At 31.7% G+C, this 26,774-nt stretch overlaps 1 protein-coding gene across 4 annotated transcripts in view; it reads left to right on the top strand.

Moving 5' to 3' along the window:
• LOC148603309 (disintegrin and metalloproteinase domain-containing protein 22-like) overlaps positions 1–26,774 on the top strand; it is a 48,641-nt gene that overhangs the window by 6,214 nt on the left and 15,653 nt on the right. For 2 of the 4 annotated variants that reach the window (XM_088554066.1, XM_088554065.1), the window contains exons 5-14: positions 6,145–6,227; positions 16,457–16,520; positions 17,255–17,309; positions 18,028–18,113; positions 18,918–18,986; positions 19,843–19,914; positions 21,647–21,813; positions 22,126–22,207; positions 24,544–24,631; positions 25,544–25,570. In XM_088554066.1, coding sequence (XP_088410192.1) covers positions 6,145–6,227; positions 16,457–16,520; positions 17,255–17,309; positions 18,028–18,113; positions 18,918–18,986; positions 19,843–19,914; positions 21,647–21,813; positions 22,126–22,207; positions 24,544–24,631; positions 25,544–25,570 — 793 coding nt within the window. The remainder of the gene's footprint in view (positions 1–6,144; positions 6,228–16,456; positions 16,521–17,254; positions 17,310–18,027; positions 18,114–18,917; positions 18,987–19,842; positions 19,915–21,646; positions 21,814–22,125; positions 22,208–24,543; positions 24,632–25,543; positions 25,571–26,774) is intronic. The other 2 variants (XM_088554068.1, XM_088554067.1) reach the window with 1 other exon arrangement.

The raw sequence follows: 26,774 nt of genomic DNA, 5'->3' as shown, positions 1-26,774 counted from the left end.
AACCAGTCTTACTTGTAATTTGTTGTTTGGATGTTGAACTTTCAAGATAAAAATTGTATTGATTGTGTATGAAATTGGCACTTTGGAAGAGTTATAGTTCTTGAATTGGTTTGATTTGGCTGATGTTTGTCGGAGATGGAAATATGGTATTCTCATAAGCAGAAAGGACTATTATTACATAAAAATGTAGCATCTGACTGAAGATGCATTGTTCTGTGGGTTTTTCAACACCATGATTCACCTCTACTGTAGGCAGTGTTTGAATCTGATATGGACGGGTACTTAATTAAGTGCCAATCCATATTGACTTAAGACACTGCCCATGCTAAAGTGATTCATGATAAAAAAAAACCCACTGAACAAACAATGTTTCTTTTCAGTCTACATATGCTATTCTTTCACATAACAACCTTCCTTCTTGAGAAAACCATACATTCATCTCCTATAAAACCAAATCAAGAACGGTAACTCTTGCAAATTTCCAAATTCATACACATTCTACATTTGTATATAGTTTTTGGTGAGGGTTGCACTTATGCAAATCAGCTTATAGAATGTGGGGCAGTTGGCAGATGGGAAAATATATTAGTAACATTTTTCTCAGCTACTATATATTTGGTACACAACTTCAGTATGTGGTCCCATATTGTGGAATGGGACTTCATCTCTGTCACACTACTACTTCCTGTTTACCAACCTTGTGTATTTTTCAACAATTTATAGAAGCCTGGTCATTTATCTTAGGTTGACATGAATCACCTCTTGTCTGATTGGTACCTGAAGCTTGCATGATTCACTACATACATGTTATCAGGGGTAAAGATTAGAAAATATAAGCTGATAGCCCAGACCATATTTTTGTTTAATATATTCTGTATGTACAACTAAATTTTCCCCAAAAGTTTGGTAGCCCAGCTCAAAATCTGGTAGCCATAGGCTCTTGGTCAACTGCTAATATTTATCCCTGGTTAGCCTTATATGATCTACTAGTACTTATTTTTGTGTATAGGACAGAAAGTATTTATTCAATAAATACAATATCCTAGCTGTGCAGAGGTGTTATTTTCTTATTCAAAGCTTTTTGGCCTCAGCCATTTTAATAAATACATGAGTGGTAATAGGGTTTTAGGTCTGCAGATGGCATAGAGTGAACTAAATTCAAAAGTACTGATTTGCTCAGCAGGTGTCAGAAGACTATAATTGAAAATAATCTAATTCCATCACACCAGCTGTGCTCTTCCTTAAAATGGGGTTAGCTCTGGCAAAAATAGCAGGTGCTTGCAACATACAAATGCAAATATGCCATAATTTGTTTTTTTTTTTTTCTATCTAAATTATTACAGCCACATGTGGTAGTCTTCATTTGCTTATACATCTCTTTAATGAACTATAAAAGTGCATTTCATGAATCATTATATTTTATACGATTGATGAGGAGAAAAGTACTCAGCATGTTATTACAAACTGTTTAATAAGCTTAGATGTCTATGTTGACTTTTTGATACATATACATTTACATGTACATGTACATCTAAATGTACCTGCACTTATAGAGAATAGATTAATACATGTAGTCCTTTTTTATTAGTTTTTTCCTGGAAATGAGAATTACATAGATGTACATGTTCATATGTATACATATACCATTGAAAGATCATACATGTACATTACCTAAAATGTACATGTACATGTATGTAGATGTCGCATGTTCTTGAAACTACATTATTGTACATGTAGAATGTACTGGATAAATTATGGAAGTGCATTAAGATATAAGGCTGATCCTTGTAACTGCATGTATACTGTATCATAGGATCTGAAACTTGTATAATTAATAGGTTGCTCTAGATACCCAAAAGCAGAAAATTTAAAATTTTCAAGAGAAAATTAAGTATTTCATAAAAAGAAGTCTGTGAGATGGACAGGATTTCCATGCCATTCACCTTGGGCATGTGCAATTTTGGTTACATTATTTAATTTTATATATTACATTCCGCTTTTCCTGTTTAATTGAAAGCAGACATTGATTGTGGAAAATAAAGTTTTCTTGGAGCTTTCTAGTAGGAAATGAGGAACTTGAAAACAATCTTTTAACACTGTAAGGTTTTGTGAGGATGAGACAACCTCAAATTCTTACCAAGTATACACTACTTCAGAAAAAATTGACCCTTTTTATTCAGTAAGTTATCAATTAATAAAATGTAAGTATCAAATGCAGGGCATAATTTTGTAAAATGACGAAAATCTATTTGTTTCTTTCTACTTTTTTGCACGTGTCTATATAAAAGAGAACTAATGTATGGTACTGTAGAATAAAAGATCAAACCAAATTCTCTGAAAATTTAAGTGATATTTATGTAAGCACTAATACTTATGTCTGTGTATATATTTGGTACCTCATTCAAATAAGATTTATTTCATTCTGTTTTAAAATTATGAAAAAGAAGGGTATACAATATTTTAATCATAACCCATCACAAAGTGATGTCTAGTTAGTTATTTGATAATGTTTAATTGTCATTTTTGGCATAAGACATAATATGAATCAAATGGGGAAAAAAGTATTGATACAGAGTACATACATGTATACAATACATGTATGTTGCCAGAAAATATCAAATTTATTTGACAAGCTTTAGAAACAGTCAGATGGCAAGGGTTCCCCTGCTGATCTGACTGTTTTAAAGCAAGAACAAATAAATATAATGATATTTTTCGTTCATGTATTGTTTTTATCCTGCAACCACATTTTCTATATAAACATGCAAAATTGGTCCAAAATAGTCTATTTTTTTCAGCAATCTTTTTAGTGTGGCGGTCTGCAAGGGACCCTTAAACTTGTTACCTGTTTCCTGTTTTTGACATTGCTCATAACTGAAAAGGTAACCAGGAGACGTTATTATGAAGTGGAGAAATGAAGCTTTGCATTATTTGACACCCTTTATTTGTATAGTAGAAAGCTTAGTTGCAGGATAAATGTATTCGAGTGCAGAGTTAATATTCAAAACTTGAAGTAATCTTGGACAGTCCCACTTTTTTGTGGTTGGTATTGATTGTTTTGACAAAGGCTGCAGATCGTTTAGATTCTCATCATATGAAAATATTGATATTGTTAATAAAAGCATCTTTTTGCCATAGCTTCGTCCTCATAACAGATATGTGATATTTCACTCCAGCTGTACAGATAAGCCAAAATAAAAGAATGAAATAGGCTAATAGTTGTGGAAGTTGGTATTTACCAATACAAAAATCCTTTTACATAAGTGTGACTGAAACAATCAGCTTGCCTGATACAAATTTTGTGAAAAGTATGCCAAATGTCCTAGGAGTGATGAAGGAGAAAATAGAGGCACTCATGGAGCATGCCAAAGATTGTCATACCGACAAAATTAAGTCAATTTCCAACACAATCTATATTATTTTTTTCTACTTGTCATCATAATAAATTGATAAAATGTGTCATCATCCTGTAATAATTTCAAAAGGCAAAGTCAGTCGACAAATTATACCAATAGTTGACTCTGTTTTCAATTATTTGGGTGGGGAAGCAACCATTGATTAGGATTAAAATCTTGAGAATTGGTTATTTTATATGATTTTCAAAATTTCAGTGGGTCATTCTTCAACAGACTTAATAAATATTTCTGATTTTAATAGCATATTGGTAATATATGGGTGACTCCATGTAATCTCAATCACTGAGCAAGCATTGACCATTTACATGTATTTCTAATATTGTCATTTTGAGCTTTACTTGGTATCCTAGTGTGCTATTCAGTTGTTTTGATATGGCATGGCATTTGTCTGTAGTGAGTAAATTTCCTCTGCAGAGAGAATTGATTTCTATCATTTTCTTGTGTAATACCCATTATCTGTGACAGGATATTGATAAATGACATTATATATCTCCCACAAGAAACTCGGATCCTTTAGAACTTTCTACAGTCTCATATGAACTGAGAACAGTATTCCATTTAGTATAACTGGAGACTGTAGGATTTGTCACATTGTGTATTAATAGATTTCATGATTGTCGGGATAAAAAAAATCAATTTAAAAAATCAATGTGATCTGGGAAGTAACGTACATTTGTTAAGTTAAGCAACAAACATGATTGTCAGGGTCTTTAAAATGAAGGTTGTGCCTTTTTAAAACTTCAAAAAAATTGATAGTTTCAAAAAAGCTGTGACAGTGTTAAAAAAGAACCATTCAAACAATTGAAAATGTTAATTAATGCCCACAAGTAAAAAAGTGAATTGTAAAGCTTGAGCATAAACTGTATTTCGGAGGCATGTAACAGGTAGCTGAGATAGTCAAATTATTATATTTTAAGGTGCAACATGTAAAATATGGCTAACCGCTATTGATTCTTCAGTCATTTGGTCTTGTAACTTCAAAGTATTAATACACCTTAAAATGTTCTTTATTTGCTATATTTCAAACAGTCATGTAACTTTTATTGATAACTTTTATATGATTAAAGAAATATATAGGAGGCAATTTTTACTGTTTAGTATGCAGAGGGAGTATTTCTGTATTTACAGTTGATAAGAGTTCAAGTGCATCAATAATTCTGATTTACTTTGCTTAGGAAATTGTCTCAACTTACACTATTTTGCAAATGGATCCAAAGGACAACAATTGCTTACCCAAAAACTTTCTCCATACAACAGTTATATGTGCATTATATATGTACATAATGTAGATAATGTACATTGAAACTATTATTCACATGTAATTGTTTACAAATACCTTCAGAAAGATGATACAAATATTTTTGCTGCAAAATGCTACTTAAAAAGCAGCCACTAAATACAGAGGAAAGTCATGAATCTATTTATGATCAATTTTGATCATTCTATAAGCGTCCCTGCAACAGGTGGTTTTCCTTTCATATCAGTTGCCAGAAACAGTGCTATATCTGCTTAATTACAGATGATTTGATTTATGAAATTTTCCTAGTGTTACTGATTAGTTAAGAATCATTTAAAGTGTGTCTTTAATTACTTTCTGACACCATGCCAGATAACAATGAGTTCTGTGTTGGTCTTTGTCTTGGTAGATGTTCAGGCTTGAAAGTCCTTTGTATGATTCATTTGATGTTTAAGATAACTTTATAACAAAACCAGTGGACCATATTGTTATCAATATAGTGAAATTTTGGGACCATAACCATGTATATCATCCATTTAGGGGGAATATGTGGAGAAACACCACGTAATTGGGTATTTAATTAACCTTTTTAGCTCTCCTGGCCAAAGGTCAGGTGAGCTATTGCCATCACTTGGTGTCCATTGTTGTCATTAACAATTTTTCAAAATTCTTCTCCTCTGACACTACCTGACCAATTGGAACCAAACTTGGTATGAATGTGCCTTAGGGTGTCCTTCATAGAACTGCTGTGGGGATTTTTGATCTGTGGAAAAACATGGCCACCATTACTAAATATAGAACATAGGGGTCAGACTGTAGTTTTTCACGTATATCTCCAAAACCGTTAGGTTTAGCCAAGTTCTTTCAGTTGCTGAAATGACCCTTATCATAAGGCCTTCAAAAATCATTAGGGATTAAAGTTGTCGGGCGACTCCTTGTAAGAGTTATTGAAAGATGGAAAATGATGATTTTTTATTTGTTTTTTTTACAGTTTTCAGCCAATATTTTGTAAACTATAATAGATAGAAAGAAACATTTAATTGCTGAAATGATCCTTATGATAAGTTACCCAAGACTTCTTGAGTCAAAATTGTTGGACAAATCCTTATTAAATTTATTGCCATTGGAAGACAAACTTTAATCAGGTGAGCGATTCAGTCTCCTGGGAACGTCTTATTTAAAAAAAAAATTGAAATCACTCCACTACTTGTACACTTGTTTTACCCACCAGAATGGGGATATAGAAGGATTAGCTGTAATGTAATACAATGTAATGTAATGTAATATATGTGATTAAGATAGTGATTTGTGATATATGCTTGTGACTGTCTGAAGAAAACAGCATGAATGACTTAATCTTTTTTATGAAATGTTACATTTTCCATAGGACCATGCATTGTTTTGTAATGTTTTAATTAACATAACCTCATAGTTAATCTAGTTTTTATTACCCTGTAATGTTCTATTTTGTATTCTTTTCTCTCTCTACAGACTGTAGAACACTGCTACTACCAAGGAACAGTAAAGAGAGATGACTGGTCTAGTGTTGCTGTATCCACTTGTCATGGAATCAGGTAAAACATCCATCCTATGCACTCTTGGTCTATTCTTAAGTGACTCATGACGTTACTGATAAAACCTGTTTTGGTCTTGCAAAATTTGACTTGCAATCTGTAAACAGTTAGATACAAAGATAGTATTGTTCCACTCAGTGCTTCATACCAAATTATGCATGTATTGCTATGACTAAATGGATGTATTTGGCATCCAGCTGTGTGTCCCTTAGGGTCGTATGAGAACTCGGTTATGATCTGAGGCGTGTTACAATTTATTTTGCAGCAACTTTAGTCTTCATGGAAGGAAGCTCCTTTAATACACTTTCCTCTATTTTCCTTTATCTCAGTAAAAAGTGTTGGAACTTTCAACACATAAAAATGTGAGACAGGTTTCATGTGTTTCAGCACATCAGCTTATTGTCTTTTCTATAAGATTTCTTACAGCAACATGACATAATGTAGAGATATTTGTCAAATAGATTTTATTATTGATAGCAATATAGAGCTGTTGTTTTGCGGAATCAATTATTGGAGCCTCAAGTGTCAGAAATTGCCGTCAATTATTTATAGGGAAATTTTTTTTTTTTAGAATGGAAATTTTTGGCTGATAGTTCAAATATGCCACTTGGGAATGCAATATATAAATTTAAAAATGCTGAAAAAAGGGGGTTTCACTAACCATTTCTTGTCATTTAGTATGTTTGAGATATATGTATTTAAATGGACATTTGGGTCTGACTCTCATAATGTACACAAAAAAATCTTTTTCATGTGTCCCTTTTATTACCAGAAATCAGTTTTTCAGTATTTGTTTTCATATGATAATGATTGATATATAAATGTATATATGCCTCCCAGAAGATGTTGACTTCATTTGACAGAGATTATATCAAAACATACTTTCCTTTGGAACTGAGTTCATTTTATCCAGTTACAGACTCAAACTTAGATGGAGAAACTGTTTTTGCCAAGAAGCTGTATTTGTCATAAAGTTTCCAAAAATACAGAATCAGTATGCTAAGGTTGATCTGCAAAGATAAAACCTTCTATCATGTCAGTACCTACAAACCACTTAACAGTTACAAAGCATTTTACTTTGGCAAAATGACAAGTTATTAAATATACAAACATTAAAATTTTAGAAATGTTTTTTGAGTCCTGAACAGAATACATGTGAACAGATTTGGCTACAACTGAAGGAGTCTTGTATATGTGTACATGTATGCCAATAAATTCTTCAAAATTATTGATTTTTATATAAAATCAAGAATGGATTGTGTTGTATGATGGCTTACAATTGTCTGTCCATCCGTTGTAAGCATATGACACCTTAACTTTTAATGCTTTGTTCTATGTACTTCAAACTTTACTCTGGTTTGTTATGATGGTCTAAGGGTGTATATTTTCATGCTATATGTAATTATCTTCTAAATTTCATGAAAAGGGCATTTAAGAATAAATGTTAATAATTTGGGATTTACAGTTGTTACATTTATATACATGTGTGTGTAAAAAAATTCTCAAAATTATTCTTAGATGAATATCAACCATTATTTGCTCATTTAAGTACATGTACCAGTACATGTACCAGTACATGTATTTATGCTAATTTGCAAGATATTCCATGTAAGACATTTACCTTAAGATATTACAAGTGATAGAAATTGTGTAAATGAAACATTAAGCATGCAAATGTACATTTACACTGGGAAAGTAAATGAAAAGAGTTTACTACTGGTAGTTCTGTTTCTAAATCTAGTAGACAAAGATACTTACCGGTACATGTATCCCTTTGAAAAATATAAAACCAAAAAAAACCCAGAAAATTGGTGTCTAGTTCTGCTGTAGTAATAATCTGTAATAACTGTTTTTTCTTATTGTACTATATAGTTTATAATGTTAAAATGCTGTTTTAGTAGTATTGTTTAAATTCCATTATCTGGTGTTTGATTGATGCTCATACATTTGCATGTTGTTTTAGCAGTAGAATATTAAGAATATTTGTAAATTATGTCATCTTATCACAAAATTATGCTGTAAAACAATATTGACTTGATAATAACAACCCATGCTGCTTTAAACATGGTACTTTCCAGTTATTTCATGAATATTGTTAACAGATTTTTTGGTTCAAAATAAAAATTATTTTTTTAAGTGCAGGAAAATATTTGTCATCTAGTGATCCTTGCAGATTTAGTGATTGCTCAAGATGCAAATATGACCTTCTTATAGCTACTAGTAAAACACTTGTCATTGATATGCTCTTAGGGTCTGTACATTAACTGTACTTGTTTTTTAAAACTATGAACTGAAAAAAAAACCCCAAAAAATGTAGACAAACAGTATTTACACCACATAATTTAAACCAAATCTAAGTGCAATCTGTTCCCATTATGTGCATGAAAGTGCATTCATGGGTAATGAATGTGAACTTCAGACATTATGTCATCAAGGACCTTCATACATGTGATTTCAGTAAAATTATAATTGTGTCCTATTGATAATTCTTCAAACAGATTCTAATCACTGGAATTATCATGGAAAATCAGTTTAGCATACTTAGTATTGTTGCTTTAAGTCATGCAAATGTTTTATTCTCTGTTAAACTTTACCTGTGGCTGATCAGATAAAATTAAAAAAATGTTTGAATTTGTCTTAATCATACTTAATCAAAAGAATTTGTTGCATTTTATAACTGTATGTTGAACTTTTTTAGAAAGTGTGATACTGCTTTATTTTTTTCTTTCTTTAAAGAAATTATATGAAAAATTTGGCTAACCTTTGCCTATAAGTTTACTTACATTCCCAATTTGGTGATGTACAGTAGTACATGTACATTTGTATAACATACATGTACCGGTGTTGTCATTTTGGTGGTGTACAGTAGTTCATATACATTTGTATAACATACATGTACCAGTGTGGTCATTTTGGTCTGTGAAGAATCAATTTTTCAAATAATGCCAAATTTTGACTCTGCCAATATTATCTTGTGTATCATTTACCCAGATAATGTTGCTGATATTATGTCATAACAATGGATTTTTATAGTAAAGTTATGTAAACCTGTTATTTTCTGAAGTTGTTGGTTATTTCATACTGCCCAGTTTAGCACTGATCCAATGTCTGGGACCCTCAATTTCTGATGCAGCACTATTGAAATTTAATTTACCTACGTCCTGAACCTCCAGATTCCATGATTCTCTATAAGAAAAAATATTTGTGAAGAATTGTGCAAGATTTGTTTGAATAAAAGAAGTTTGTATCCTGAATTATTAACTTTCACATTTGTAGAATTCAACATTTAGAAAATTATGCAATTATTATTCATATCATCTCTGAAGATCTAAGATTTGGTTAATAACTGGGCATAAAGTTTTTATCATAATCATTGCAGATCTATTAAAGAATGCTTTGTTTTGTATCTGATAACTCAACTTTTCCTGGAGCAAATCAGATAATGAAAACTCATTAGGAATCAATTGCTATTTAACATTTATAGCATATATTGTTCGAGCCTACATTCTGATTTATTGAGTTCAGTGTTAGCTAATGCTATCACAGTTCAGTCAATATTTACATTGATGCTGATGATTGCATGTATAGGAATTCTGCTGTGATTTTCTGCTGAAATAGGCAGGTCATTCTATAGATTCAAATGGTTCCTTACATTCAAATATTTAAAAAAATATATGCTGAAAATCTTTGTGCAGGCATGAGACCACAATTAATTTTCAAGTGCATTTCAATATACACATTTGAGCAGATTAAAAAATTCCACTGGTGCAAACTGAATAAAACTTTTCTGGCCTAAAGATATGTAAAAACAGGATTTTATATATAAATTGTAGAAAATTTTACCATCATTTTCTGAAATTAATACATGTGAACCGGAGATGGGGTAAATATGGCAAATGAACTGAGTTGAAAGTCCTAAATTTTAACCTTCCTCCACTGAACCAAATCACAACTTTTAGTCAGAATTGATTAATGAAAAAAAATCCCATATAATTGTAACCTATTTTCTACCAATTTGAGGCAAAACTTCAGCAAATAAGTTTCTAGTAAAAATATGAAAAAATGTGGAAGGTACGTACAACAAAGTTGGAACTATTTTCGTATACAATGAAAATCAAGGGGAATCAATTGTGTTCTTGTACCTACAGGTAGGAAGTGGCCTAATCTGTCAATATCTGTTATTTTAATTGCTATCCGATAGCATTGATATCAAAGAATATTCCCTGTATAATAAACTTTTATAATTCACATGTGAAATAAGTTCTGTATTTGCACTCTCATATTTTTTCCAAACCAACATGTCTTGTGACTTTTACTGTAGTTAATGCTGCTGATGATATGGAATATCAATGAGCCTATTAACAGATTCAAGAGAAAATCAACATGTACTTCGTACATAATAAATAAGATAACCAACTGGTCATTGGGAATAGCCAGAATATGATTAATGCTTAAAGATTTTAGCTTGTGCACAAAACAAGTTCTATTTACTGGTAATTCTTGGTGTTACCGTGCTCGCCTTTAGCCACTAGCTCGAAGCCCGGTCAGTAAAAATGATTTGGGCTAGTGAAATGAAGTGTACATTTCTTGTTTCGGGCTAGTTGAATCCTGTACAGTCCTCTATTATTCGGGCTGGTCATTGAGAATTTTGAAGGAAAGGATTGTGTTCATCAACACTCATGAACATTATTTTGACTTTTCTCTCTGTTGTAACAATTATCCTATAAATGAAGCTGAGAATATAATGTTTCATGTCTTTAAAGTTCATTGTGCTTTTTAACAAGATGAATATACCCGGTACCAGTAGTTAATAATTAGTGTTGATGTTTATAAATTCTTACTTATTTAAGTGCAATCTCACAAATTTAAGAACAGAGTTCTACCAAGCTGAATAGATTTTTTTGCATAATAGTTGCCATGTTTTAATTACCTTTGATATACTGCCCTGAGAAAGATGAGGTTATTACCTCACTAATTGATTTCCTTCAAGAAATTGGTGGCAATAAAATGATTGTGTTGGTGTGATGTGAAGGCAGGCAGGAAATAATAAATTGCAAAAAAATACAGAATCTCATAAAATTAGTTTTCATTCTGATTGAACCCATTTAGGTCAAAGTAATGAACTCTGGGAAACATGCATGCAACATGATTCACTTTTACTATAAAATTGGGAAATTGGTTTCTTAGCCTTTTTTTAATAATAAGATTTAATTCTTCAATCCTTGATCTCCATAACTCCATTTGCCTTGTAAAACCCTCTCAGTCATCATAAGTACCTTCATCACTGTATTTTGACCATAGAAAAAAATGAATACATACATGTATTATTCAATATATCTGTAATGTAAAAAAAGAATTTTATTTCTAAGAGCAAGTGACTCTTTACTTGAGCTCTTGGGTTGAAACTAAAGGAATTCTTTCAGTAATGTAATGCAGATGAAATTTATTGATCAGAGGCTCAGAGAAGTTATCTTTTCATCCATGCACATATGGAGCAGATCAAAAGGATGTTTTACATATAAACTACAATGATATGTTTGGCATCTGTAAAGATTAGGCTACAGTATATTGTTTGTTGTCATTGTGGTAGAGGTTCATTCAAGTTTACTTTCTTAGAATCTAAACAGATGAAACAAGATAATTAGTTGTTTCTGTTTTGTTGTTGTAATTGCTGCCCAGTGGTTTTGTTGCCAACTGTAATGTGTGAATGTAATTATTTTAACCTACTGCAGGGGTAAAGATTAAGAAATATAAATAGGTAGCCCAAATTAAATTATTTTTTAATATTTTCTATATGTTCAACTAAATTTTATCCAAAAGTTTGGTAGCCCAACTTGAATACTGTCAAGCCATGACCTCTCATAGAGGGGCATGTAGGTTTTTCTGTCTGTCGCTCTGTTTGTCTTATGACAAGTGCAGTACTAGTACCTTCTAGGGCCCTATTTATAGAACCACTCAGTCAGAGAGGGGTATGAAGGATTTTCTGTCCTGTCACTTTGTTTTGTCTTATGACAAGTGCAGTAGTAGTACCTTCTAGGGCCCTATTTATAGAACCACTCAGTCAGAAAGGGGTATGTATGATTTTCAGTCAGTACATATGTTACATGTACTTTGTTTATCACTGTTTGAGTTCAGGTTTAATTGAGCTATGAAAATAAGGTCATGTCATGGTGGAGCTTATACTTGTAACACAAAGTATGTCATTTTGTTCTTCAGATCAGTGTCACACCTTTTCGAAGAAATACAGAGGTAGATACATATTTTAGTAGCTGTCCATACCAAAAAAAATATCAGACAGAAAGTTGTACATGTTGGTCCAAACCAATGAAATTCATGTTTATTTCTCATACGAAAATGGTTACAGACCACTTAAACATATTTTTAATGTAGAAATTACATAGAATGTACATAAATTTGGAACATTTTAAAAGTTATGGTTTTTTATTTGGTTAGTTTAAATGGGAGATTAATGTATATTTTTCTCCAAATTACATTTATGTATACAGAAATGACTATATTTATGTAAAAATATGGTCCATGTAGACCAAGACCACATCACTTGTTTAGTAAGTTTTTCTACACCGAGAATCCCCTCTTCTATTTTTAGTGTCTGAATTTTATATGGATTGGTACTTACCGGTAAATTGTATAAGATTTCATTAGCTTGCAGTCTTTTCAAAGGTTCAGTTTTTTTTTTCAGGACATTCGGTCCTGTGATGACATACTATTTTCAGGACCTAACCAAGTTTTACTGTCCATTTTGACCTGAATCAAGAATGAATAATATTGGAAATTTTCCGGAGTTCTGGTTTGGTGCTTCTGGATTTTTTTACCGGTCCTGTCACATTTTTACCAGTGATATCTGATAGTCCAACGAACCTTTGGAAAGACTGAGCTTGTTTGACTTGGAAGGTTTTATGAACATATTAACAGAGGATGAGTTTATCCCATTAAAATAGTTGTCAGAATTTGTAAACCAAAATTCTAAGCAAAGGTTGTAAAAAGAATATGGATAAAGGGTTGAAAATAATGAGGCTTTACCACACCTAAAAGTATTTGAAAATTTTCCAACCTAAGAACAGAAATTAAAAAGAAGTTTTATCAGTTTTTATTCAGAAACAGATGTTAAGTTATAAATATTTTGATTTTTAATCAAATAAGTTTCCTATGATTTTTCATCTGTTTTTTTATAGATTACTTAAAGCTCTCTACTGGTACTGTAATGCTCATGTTTTTAAGCTAAATTTTGCAGAATGTGAAGAAATTACCTCAGAAATTGGCTGATATTCAAATTTTGTGTCTTGATAGTTCAAGATACAGTTCTTTCCTTTGATATAATAGCATAAGCTTCTGTTGCTGCAAGTATGTGGTAATGTAATGGTGATTCTGTCCCTATCCACCAGAAGAGATTTAAGCATCAGCAGTATAAAATTCATAACCTTTGATGCCCTAAATGCCAGACAGTAGTTTTTGTATGAAGCTTTTATCCATGTGTCTTTACTCAGTTTAACAACAACTGGATGATGATCTTAAATTTTTATGTGCTTTCATTTTTGTGGGAGTCTGACAAATTTTGAACATGGCTGATTGTTTTTGCACCTTGCTTCATTAAGGTTGTGTCACATTCTTATTGAAGCACTACAGGCTGCCTACTTCTCAAGTTGTAATTGATTAGTTGTTTTTTCTGCACTAAACCTGGCAAATGCGACTTAACTCTGAGTATTCTTGAATCTTTTTTTAAGCTGACTTTTGTTGTTGGTCTTACTTGTCTTAGCCACCACACCAGTGTATGGAGGTATAACTTGTCTTATCCATCACCTGTGTTCAGGTATAACCTGTCTTAGTCACCACCTGTATTCAGGTATAACCTGTCTTAGCCACCAAACCAGTGTATTGAGCTATCACCTGTCTCTTAGTCACCATCTGTGTTCAGGTCTAACCTGTGTCTATGACCACCTGTATTGAGGCATAAATTGTCTTTACCACCACCTGTATTCAGGTTTATTCTTAGTCACCACCTGTATTGAGGTATAACCTGTCTTAACCACCTCCTGTATTGAGGTATAAGCTGTCTTAACCATCTCCTGTATTGAGGTATAAGCTGTCTTAGGCATCACCTGTATTGAGGTATAATCTGTCTTAAAATGCTTTAAACAATGCTATTATTTAAATATCCTTATGTAGTGCATTCTATGTAAAAAGACCTCCTGTATTATGTGACCATGATTTTGCTCTCCCTTGGAAGGACACATAAGGTTTGACTGTAGTTGTCTCTCCTATTTATAATGACTTACCATACATGACACAATAGTACATGTATCTATTTCATATAAAATAAGATGCCATACTCACTCTTCCACACTGCATATAAACAGCAACATTTGATGATATTGGTCTGTTTACTGCATGGAGACAGACTTTTTATGTGATGGTATTGTTTGGTTATGACTGCATAGAATTCCATTGAGATTCAGCTCTTTTGTATGATTGTATTGGTTTGTGTCACCAGAACAGGGAGTAAGGCTAGACTGATCAAAATACAATGCAACCTATATTATCTTATATTAAAGGGATCTAGAATAAATTTATAGATGACTTTTGGATGATGTAAAGTGGCACACATTTAACCATGCACTGGACTATATTTTCCAATTAAAACCATTATGCCAAGGTAGAAAGGAATTGAATCCACAAATATAAAGGCAAGCCCATAATTAAGTTGGTACAACTTAGCTACTATTTGTTTTCCATTTTAATACAATTAAAAACTGTTATTTACTATGATTTATTGCAAAGCCATGTAAATAAAATATGTATTGGCCCCAATGACATGTGATGCTTCATTTTATTATACATTGTACTTCCAGAAAACAAACTTTATGGTTATATACCTTGTCTGTCTGTCTGTCTGTCTGTCTGTCTGTCCATTAATTATTTGATAACATTTCTTGTAGCCACAACTCCTTTTATTGGGCTTAAGGAATATTGATAAAATTTTATAGGATGATTTGGTATCATATCATCATGCTATTGTACATGAAGGAATATAATCATTGTTGGAGCTAGGACTCAAAAGGAAGATAATCCAACTTAAGGAATTCACATTTTACTCCGTTTGAAGTGGGGGGATATATTATTTGTGAGATTGCCCACAGTATTTTTACTTTAACCTGTATATTCCAACAGCCTATCTTCTCTGTTTTAAATATCTAGTCCAAAGATACATGTATGTTGTATTAGATAGGTTGAATTGTGTATGTTTTCATTATATACTTTGCTCCAATATCATTCTCTAATTCCCCTTCAGTGTGTCATATTGCAATGACTATTTCTACTTAATTCACATCTGTTTACATCTATATCACAGTAAATGACCTGTTATCTTCGTTCATAATAATAAAAATATGATAAAAAGTCAGTTAAATTAACATAGATCTTCCTTATTGAATTTGTTGATCGAATTATTATTCATACAGATATATTAATGTATACATGAAAAAAAAAAAAAAAGAAAAAAAAAAAAGAAAAAAAAAAAAGAATTTGATGATTTCATAAAAATCTGTTTCTTCATCATTATGGTATTCATGGAAGTAGATATTGAATAAATAATGTATTGAAGTACAAATTGCATGGTACGGTATTATATTGGTGAATAGTGAAGTCAGCAAATGGAGTGTTATTAAGTGCAAGAAATAAGAAACTGTATTGACGTTAAGAAAAGAAATACAAGCATTATTTATGCTAGAGAATACATTCTGATGTAATGGTGCAAATACAGATGAATGTATAGATTAATTTTTTTTTTGTATTCCACTTGATTTATTTATACAAAATCATGCATTTGTTATTGTAGGGATATGTTAATTACTCTTATAAATATTTGAGACAACCTTGATGAACGAGTCCGGTTGGGGAAAAGAACAACTATAGTTTCTATCCATCTTTTCATGTCTGTTGCTATTCATTTCGCTTCCTTCCAGGTCTTTTATCAATTTGATAAAGTTTCTGTGCGAGTCCCCTACACCAGGTCTTTTTTTGGCCTCCCGCTTTTTCCATGTCCTTGTTAGTTTCAGTCTACCACTTTTGGTAAACAAGTTACTGGTATCAAACTGGGTTAAGAATCCTGAGTCCATTGTGTTTTCATTTATAGTATTACTTGAACAATGGACAGAAAAAGAAAACGTGCTTATTCTGTGTCAACATCTAAAATGTATTTTTCTTTGTTTCAGAGGAGTTATCAATTTACACAACAAAACCTATGTAATACAGCCCCTGATAGGTGGAGATGAAGGGGTAAGTAAGAGGAAACACAAACATAAATAACAAAACTTATGTAATACAGCCCCTGATAGGTGGAGATGAAGGGATGTTAGAGGAAACATCATCATAACCACCAAATCTCAATTATATGTATTCAAGCCACAATTAAAATAAAGCTTATTTCCCTTTACCGGACCCTAGCTCCTGGCTTCAGATAGGTAGGTAGGGAAAATTGTTTTTTTTTCTGCAGATTTCGTATGATTCTGTGAAAACAGTGATCAATGAAGTGAAAATTTTTTTTAATTTTTGTCTAGAGAATGGCAATAAAATTATTTGGTTGTGGCCAATTTTTATGGGTAGGTAGGGTGAAGGGAAACAAATGTAATTTTTAATTTTGGTCTCGTAGTAAAAATGTAGATCTAAAGTAGAAGACAGGACTATCTTGAACTTTTTTTTTTTACCAAGAGCAAGACTGATTAAATGGCCAGAACATCAATGACAAAAAATAAATTAAAATAAGATAAAAAAATCCCTTGAATTTTGGAGAAAAAAAAAACTCCCAAAAGATAAATTTATTGCGTTGTGTAAAAAATGGGTAGAGGTTAAGTTAAGCACTTTCATTTTTTGTCCTTGTCTTGAAAGGTATGCTTCTTTGAGATAATGACCACATACAAAATACAGACAATTGTAATTGTGATTTAATTTAAAAACAAATATCACAGTGAATGCATAAAAAGTATTTTACTAAAAATACCATATGTTTGTAGATACATCATCCTCATGTTGTATTTAAAGCTTCTACCTCCAATACTGAGACTTGTGGTAAGTAAACATAGAGTTGTAAGAAATTAGGACTTCAAATATTGGTCAACAATTATAGTATTAAACAAAATAATGATTTACACAAGAATATTCTCAGAAGATAAAACTTCCCCGGTATTTTTTTAAGGCAAAGTAGTCTCAAGTTTTATTTATGTGTCAATATTAAACTTACATTTATATTATTGATGCGCTGAGAGCAGTTTTTTAACAAAAAGATTTTTTTGTAAAAGGATAGGCTCCGTAGAAACTGTTGACTATCGTAAGTGCTACCTATATTTGTAAGTTAACAGTTTCAACAGAGAGTATCATTAAACCAAAAAAAAATGATTATATTTCCCAACTTGAAACTTAAAGGAAGAGGAAAAGAATCAAGGTTTTTGTATTTTTGCCTGAATGATTGAATTACTATGACGTGTGTTAAAGTACTTAATTTGAGGATACTAATTTTTGTAGATTAGGGGAGATACACAAATTCATGGGTTCTTTAATTCATGGTTTTGATGTTTTCAGTATACACATCATTGAGAATCTCCTTTTCTTTAGGAACCAAATTACTTGGTTTTGCCTACTCATGAAAACCATGAAATTTGGTACTCCACAAACAATAGTACTTTCACAGTTCTTGTTTTGTATTTGCATACTTTTGTCTTACACAAAGTGAAAACAACATCTATTCAATTTACTCAATAAGGTAATGTAAGTTGTTGAAACCTTTTAGGGAACAATGTTGGACAGTGGAGGAGTTTCCAGGATCTACATCGTGGAGAGTTCATCAGGAGGGTCAAGGCAATGAAAGCTAAGAAGGTTTGTTATAACTTTACAGTATAGGAAAGCATTGAATTTAAGTGTTCAGATAAAAAAGGTCTTGCATAGAATTGCCACAAATCTGTACAGCATCAAATATATCTACGTGATTGTGCAAACTGCTTCTGTCTTCCTAAAGGAATGTGTTGTAAAAAAAATTGATTAAACGCAACAGAGTTATGCTCATACAAATATGTCTATGGGGAAACTTGTAGCACAGTCTTCCTTGTTCTGTTCCACATTAAGTAAAGGGCATGGTCTTTTTTCTTAGCCTTTATCATTGGAAATTACTGATCCCTACCCAGTTGTGTGTGGAATTGAAATGTAACAATAACTTCATGTTCCCATATCTCAGTAGTGATTGCAAAGGAATTCTTGCTTTTACTGGACATTTGACAAGTAATCATGATAAATGCCATATAAAATTTGTTTATTATAAAATTATTATTATTATCAGACAAACAGAATTTTACTGGACATTACCTTTGGTCTGACAAAACTTTGGAATCACTATGATGAAGTATTTTCTACCTGACTGCTTCATTCATTGAAGTACAATGAGAATGGATATGGGGAATATGTCAAGAGACAACAACCCCAATCCAACGGGATGAAAAAAATGTCAGCTTTGATAATATCTTAGGTAAAAAGCAAGGTCAAATTGAACAGATCATTTCATCAGCACACTCCCTCACATCAATAAGAAGGATGATATCATCAGTACCACTAAAGATGCTTATTTTATAGAAGAATCTGCAGCTTTTTGTTAGTCTATGCATCAATGTGTTCTAATTTTTTTTCTAGGCCTATAGAAATGATCCAGACAAGACAGCTAAACATTTGAAACTAGCAATGGTCATAGATTACTCAGTGGTAAGGTTGTGTAGATAAAAGGATAAATTTAATTGCCCTCCTGACAGTGATGTCAGTAGTATTTTAAGTATCAGGAAAAAACGAAAAAGTAGCAGGTAAACTGATGAAAATTTTGCAAGAGTTCATCCATTTTTTAAAATAGAGTAGTTGTCAAAAGATGAGCAAGTAGCCATCCAATTTTGCCAGTTGATGGCTTCTGTTGACATCTCTGCTCCATGATGATTTTTCAGTAATGTCCAATGTACATTATACAAGTTTTTTTTTTTTGTTCTTTTTTTTTATAAATGAAGGCATGATATATCTGCAAAATACCAATGTGGAACATAGCATATTTATGTTGGAGGCTTGCAGTTGTCTAATACATCATAATTACTTTTTCTGATGTTTAAAAGTTGTGAAAATATTCAATTTTTTTTTTTTGAAGACAACTGCTATAAGATTACCAATAAACCTATAAACTCAGAAATGATTGCAAGGATTTTATTATTATGAAAGATGTGACTGAAAGAAAATTTCAATAATTAAAACTCGCTTAAGGAAATTTTTAATATAACTAATATGGGAATGTGCTATATTTATTGCATGCAGTAACTTATGTATTTACAGTAGTTCACTTAAACCTCAGTAGTCCTTTCCACAAAAAGTCATAAGTGTAAAATTAGTCGTAAGTTATGATGTCATAATAAGTCAAAGTATTGTGACGTCACAACTTACAACTAATTTTACTCTTACAATTTTTTGTGAAAAGTGCTGTGGATTTAAATAACATTATGATTTTAAATTTTAATAGTAGAAAAAACACATATACCATCATTAACTAAAATACTTTAAAATTGTTTGCATTTGATATTTACAGTATTCAAGACTGAACCTATCACATAAAGAAATGGTTAACTTTGGTTTGCAGTCAGCTAACATGGTAGATTTGGTAGGTATTAATGTCTGTTTCATAACCAGCCTGGCATAACTGACAGGTAGTACAGAAGGTAACATACAGACTTTTTGTACCATGCTCAACTTCTTTTAATTAGTCTTCTGAACAAGGTTATGTTTCTACAAGGTTAAAAGTCATCACTACAGAAGTTTTATGGTTGTCATTATGAACTTGTTGATTATTACAGTGTATCCATCAGTACCATGGGAACTGATTTGTTCACTGTGTCATAGTTTTCCTTTTCCCTTTTGTCTACCCTAGACTTTGTATTTTATCAGCAACTCGAAGGGTGTTTCTAGCAAAGCAGAGCATGTTTACTCTACCAGTGCACCTGGTCCATGCTCTCAGTTTTTGGTGGATTCTTGAGTTGCTTATTTTCATTTGTTTCTTTGTACATGTTATTTTTGTTATTTCATGTTCTTTGTTTTGTGTGGTTGTTTTCCTTGTGTGACCTATATCCATAGATTCTATCCTGTTGATTTCTGCTCAAATCTTGGTTCCCTTGATTACTCTTGTTTACGCCATTCAACATTAAATTATTATCGCTATACTCGGCGTCACATAAATAACATACTGTTAAAATTTGAATAAAAATATTTTCTACGACTTTATTGACACCTACCGTCGTTTAAATTGTCTGAAATGACTTGCTCATTCGTTTAGCCAAACGGCTTCTCCCTGAATAAGTCGCTTTTAGCTTAAATCATGCGTAACAAATCCTTACGGGAAAATCCCATACTAATATCCGCCATGTTGGTTTCTACGGGACGATTTGTTTACAAACGAAGTTCGTAAGTTCCCGTCGAACTCCGGTGACAATCGTCTGCTTGATTAACTTCTCGGTATTGTACGTTGTTCGCGTAAAATAAATCCGAGATATCCGAAATAACGCCGAAATGCATTCTGGGTTCTTCGGTTTTTGGACAAACCATTTAAACGTAAACAACATCTCCTAGCAACCCGATCACTGTAAACATGGCCGACTTTTTACAATGTAAATATTGGCACCTAGAATTAAAATCTGACCGGAATTTAACGATTCAATGTTTAGGGAGAAGCCGTTTGGCTAAACGAATGAGCAAGTCATTTAAGACAATTTAAACGACGGTAGGTCTCAATAAAGTCGTAGAAAATATTTTTATTCAAATTTTAACAGTATGTTATTTATGTGACGCCGAGTATAAACATTATTTAAGAACATGGATTAAGTACTTCTCCATCTAAGAATCAGGCAAAATGTGTATAAGGTGTGGCACATGAAGAAAAAATACACAGACATTTTTTGCACAATCCCAAGTATTTATACCTCATAACCTCAAGAAATTACTTTCGAAGTATTTGAAAAGTTTGACTTTTTTGAGATATTGATAGGTCAAGTTTAGTTGAAATACATTATGGAAAAATGGAGGGAAAATTTTCCCAAACTTTTCCCTTATATAAGCAGTCAAAAAATACATCACCACTGCTTCAGGATAAATTTAAATAGCTGTTCAGTTGTTATCTAGATATGTTGAATGTATTTGAGGCAAAAAAAGACCAAATTGAGAAATATAATGTGCCATCCATATCCTGATTCTTACACAGAATGGTATGTAAAATGTCATTTTATAGCTATTTCCATGAATGTTGGTCAGTGCAAGTATATATTTCAATATGGCTGACGGAAGCTGAATATTTGAAGAATTTTCAAAATATTTTCCATTTTCAATTTTATTATTCACTTTAGTACATGAAGCCCCTTGGAATTCGTACACCAGTGACCTACTTGGAATATTGGAATGCTGGTGATAGAATGGCAGTATCAACACAGATACGAGAACTACTGAAATCTTTTCTAATGTATAAACAGTTTCATATGATGAATGTTGACCATCAAGCTGCACATTTCATTACGTAAGAAATAAGTTGTAATTAATTTTTTCCCTCTGTTTATTTTCTGAATACCCTGAATCTCTATTTATTTTCTGCTAAAGATGGACAATTCAGATATTTTCACACTGGATTTTTTTCCAAGAAAAAGGGGGGGTTATAATTGCAATAATTAAAACTACAGCATTTATCTTAAAGCTGGCCTTATTTTGATATCTAAACAATCAAAATTGCAATGATATGCACATAGTGTATAGATATGGCTTGATTCAGTCGGATATTAAAAAGGCTTTCTGTATTATTCCTGTATATATATCTATATTTGATGCATTACAGACATGTACCATTAGAAGATAAATCTGTTGGACTGGCCATTCCTGACAGTGTGTGTACAAATAGAGCAGTGGGTATTAGTCGGGTTAGTAGTATGCTCATTTTAATTTAGATTGGATTTTTTTTTAATGTTTATATCATAGCCAGGATTTTACAAATCCCTGTACATTACCACCTGACAAGGGAAAAGTAGAGGAAAAATGATATAAACAAAGAGAACAAAGACTGCAATGTACATATTCATATTTGAAATCTAAATAGTTTGATAGTATTGTTTGCCATTTACATTTTTATATGATTTATGAAAGAATAATAAAATAAAACATGTTCAATTGCAATATGGTAAAAAATTACTGAAAAATGACATTGAGAGGGGCCCAAAATCTCTCATGATTCGTAAGTTTACCATTTTTAATTGCTATCTGATATTCGAAGGATTTACATTGCTCAATTTTGCACTGAACTCCAATAATGTTCGGTAAAGTTTCATTTAATTTACATATATAAATATACTTTTTTGCCATGAAAAGCAATAAATTTAGCAAAAGTGATTCCTTGATATAACTTAGGAGAATGTTGACTTTATTAAGAGGACAGTTCACAGAAAATAATTTAATGATATTATGAAAGCATTTCTAGAACTGATGAGTCACTCTACAACTATAAAATAAATGTTCTACTGTTTCCTCATCAGTTTTACAGAAGGGGCATAATTTGGATTCCTTAAGTTTTATTTTATACAAAAAAACTATTTGTCAGAATAATTCTATGTAATAATTTATACTGAAAGTTGTATAGGTAGGAATCTTAACATGTTTTTTTGACAGTAACAAAATATTCAGACCGATCAACTATTTCAATATTTAAACATTCTTGCCATTTAAAATTTTTTGTGAAGGTAAATTTACAATCTTATAGATTAAATTATTGTACACAAATTTGGGTTTTTGACATTCCATTAATTTCTTTACAAATTTGTCTGTAGCTAATACAATACTATTAAAGTTATACTGACCGTTTTTTTTTATTGTGTTTGTGGTGTCTTTAGGATTGCAAGTAGACTATTATATTGTAAAAAGTTGGCATAACCTAGATTTTGTTGCATTTTGGCAAAAGTGCGGAATTCCCTTGATTGCTTGTCAAAGAAGTCATATAAGTGATGAACTCCCTTTGACTTCCAAGCAGCATAAAATAACATATCCGATACTGGACAAAAGTTCAATATATCCAACGACAGTATATCTTCAACTTATTATCAGTGTAAGGCTTTACTCTCTACATACAGGCAAAACCATCCCTCCAAAAATCATTTTTTTTATTTTTGGAACAATGTCTTTAAACTTGTCTTTTTGCAGATAAATCAATTACTGTCCTCCATAGGCTTTCAACAATTTTAAAAGAATTTTCTGCCAACTACCCTCTATGTTTGAAAGAAATCGCTTTATCCAGCTAAGTTTCAAATATAAGATGAATGACTTCAGATGAATCATTTGTAGTCCTCCATGGTTTATATCACCAATAAAAGTGCTGTTTTATTTTGTCTGGTTTATCATTCCATATGAAGCTATAGAACTATAGATAGTAGTACAGGATATTATTCAAATGGTAACAGAAAAGGACTTCAGGGGCTGAAAGATGCATGTACACTCCTTGAAATGTCATGTTTCCTATTTTAGCGTTCGTGCATTGTTTATCGTGCGTTTACACATAGTTTTGGATTTGTTAAACACACGATAAACACATGATAGAAGCGTTCATTTATTTTTGTACTTTGATTAATTACTTGATTCAACTGTTATTTTTATATTTTTTGCTATGATTAATTTATATAATTTCATTAATTTTATTTTCTATTTATTTTATTTACTATTTTTCATCGTTTGTCTATGGTGTGTATAAATGCACGATATGAGCATTCGTCTATCGTGCGTTTAAATGCAGGCTAGGAGCGTTCGTTTATTGTGTGTTTAAATGCACGCTGGGAACATTTGTTTATCATGTGTTTAAACACACAATAGAAGCATTCGTTTATCATGAGTAAGCGTGTGTTTGAGTATCATGCATGCAGGAAACCTAAACGTCTCAAGGAGTGTGCATCAGTTACTGTCTTGTGCCAGAATACTTTCATGTAAAATGTAAAATTTTTTTCTTATATTGTGATTGAAAGTGGGGGTATTACTACTAAGCCATCACTCACAGATTTCTTGTTATTTCTCATACTGTCTTTTTTTTTGTACACATATCTTGTAAGCCAATCTCTCCTTCACTGCTGACAGGATTTTGATAAAATTTTATAGTAAAGTTAAGGATCAGACAGTGAGTGTAAATGGTCTTAAGAATTCCCAGAACTTTCACCAGGAAATTATGTTAATGTTACTGTAACAATACTTTCCTTATTCACAAGTACAGAGAATGTTGTAGGTTTCCAGTGTTCTAGAGCCACAGCAATTATCTACAATCTTGACTCACATGATAGGTCATAATCTAGGACTTAAGCATGATGAAGATGGTAAGTATTGTATCAAATTCTTGGTATGATGCATGATTGATGGTAGTGTAGGATCTTCACATCTTCTTTACAGATATAACATCAGAATAATGCATACCAATTTATGGTGTGAATATTCATTTTAAGATATTTTTCAGTTCAAATAAAGAGATCAAAATAAGTATTTTAGCTATGGTATACCGGACCATATATAGATTTTTTTATGGAATTCATTTATTCTGAAAAAGCTTGCGTTCTGAATTACACACAGTGTCTATTTGATAAATGCCACATTCTGTAGAAGTCAAATTTTTCTGTCTAGTCTTTCAATGAAGGATGTGTAAAGCTTATAATTTTAATAATTATTTCTCAAATGCAATTTCAATGTTAATTTGCATGTAAGCCTAACAATATGGCCTATACAAAGTATGTAAGTAGCAGCCTTAATAAAAATCAGACATGAGGTGATTTATGTATGTCAGAAAGCCACCAATTTCACTTTTATTTCCTATTCAGAAACACAGACAGCATAGCTAGTCTTAGTTTATCATGCAGTCATTGCATTTTTTAGATGAAATTTATAAAGATTGCATATGAAATTTGTACTTTGAAAGAGTTATTGTTCTTGAGTTAGTTTATTTCTGCAGGAGATGAATGTTCTTCTAAAAAATACAGTTCTTAATACACAAAGAGTTGTATTTTTGAGAAGAACATTCATCTTCTGCAGAAATCAATGAACTCAAGAAATTACTATTGTTACGTCAAAATATATCATATGTAGACCCCTCCCGCCAAAAAAAACCCAACTAACAAAAATGGTGTCTGTTCAGTGGACTTTTCTGCACCATGAATCACCTTTACCATTAGTAGTGTCTGAATTTTATATAGATAAGTATTTAAATTAATAATAATTTATATTACTGTTTCTATCAGTCAAACCAAGGGAATTGTATTACAGAGGTAAAAATGTTGTCTTTTATACCTGTTTAAAGCACTGCATTCAGATTTTGTTTTTTTCTGTCTCACTTATTAAGAAATTTTCAAGAGGTTGTGAAACTTACCGTTATTTTTTTTAGGGGTCTTGTTTATAGTTGACACAAGTGTACATGTGTTCATTGTATAACGATTATGGAAAATAGAAAATATTAATCACATGGGTTTATTCAATTCTTGCTTGTATGGCACAGCGACTGGTGACACATATTTTTTGTTGTTTCCTTGTTGTATGGTATGCATGAACAAAACTTGCTTTATATACATTCCCAGTGATTGTTGTTTGTATGGTTAATATGCCAATGCTCTTGGAAGCAAATAAAAAGGCCATGACTTCAAGAGTTTGGAAGAATTAGATGTGGGAGAACTAAATTCACCAGGCATGGTTTGTATCTGGGTCCTAAGTCCTAACTGTATTAAGATGAATTTGGGAATTAAGATGCCTTTTTTAATTTTAAGGAGTTAAATGAAAAAGAATAAATCCATTGGCACACATTTAAAGCTGTTTCCCCCACCTTCACTTATATGAAATTTTGTTATTCTATTGATTTGGAACACATTATATAGATCATGAAAAGCTCCAACTGCTTAATGCATAAAGTGCTGTACAGTTTAGTGTTTGAGAGGAATAATTGCTTTGCCAGATATTGAGGCATCTCAGTGTTGATATGGCTACCGCTTTTACCAATGCTTCAGTTAAGAAAAGCTAAGTACACATGTACTGAGATTAGCATACATTTCCAGCTTTATCCTTGGGTGTCCTGGTAAATTGAAGGCTAGAACTCTTCATTTTATAATGAAGTAAACCACATGTAGTTGTGAATTGATTTGTTTCATTAACATATGAATTGATCTTCCACTAATTTTTAAATCCTTATATTTCTTTCTTTATTAGAAATAAACTAAAATTTGAACTTATCTGTTTTTTTTTTTGTTCAATTTTTTACCACTCATTATTTTACAAATATTTAGTGCAGTCATGTGGGCAGTAGGTGCTTAAATGCTGTAAACTTAACAACTTTATTTTCTCGAGATTAAACACTAAAATCTGTCTAGACCTGGGTGAGTAGTGAAACTTCCAATCATGTAAAGATAGCTGAAACAAATTGACTGAAAATATAACATCATGTATTAAACACAATTTCCCTGTACTGCTTGACATGGTTTGTTT

This window comes from Perna viridis, chromosome 11 (assembly GCF_037379345.1).
Source record: "Perna viridis isolate PV_CMFRI_1.1 ecotype Kerala chromosome 11, ASM3737934v1, whole genome shotgun sequence".
NCBI lineage: Eukaryota > Metazoa > Mollusca > Bivalvia > Mytilida > Mytilidae > Perna > Perna viridis.
The sequence above is the reverse complement of the archived record's forward strand: the minus strand, read 5'-3'. Positions and strand labels throughout refer to the sequence as shown.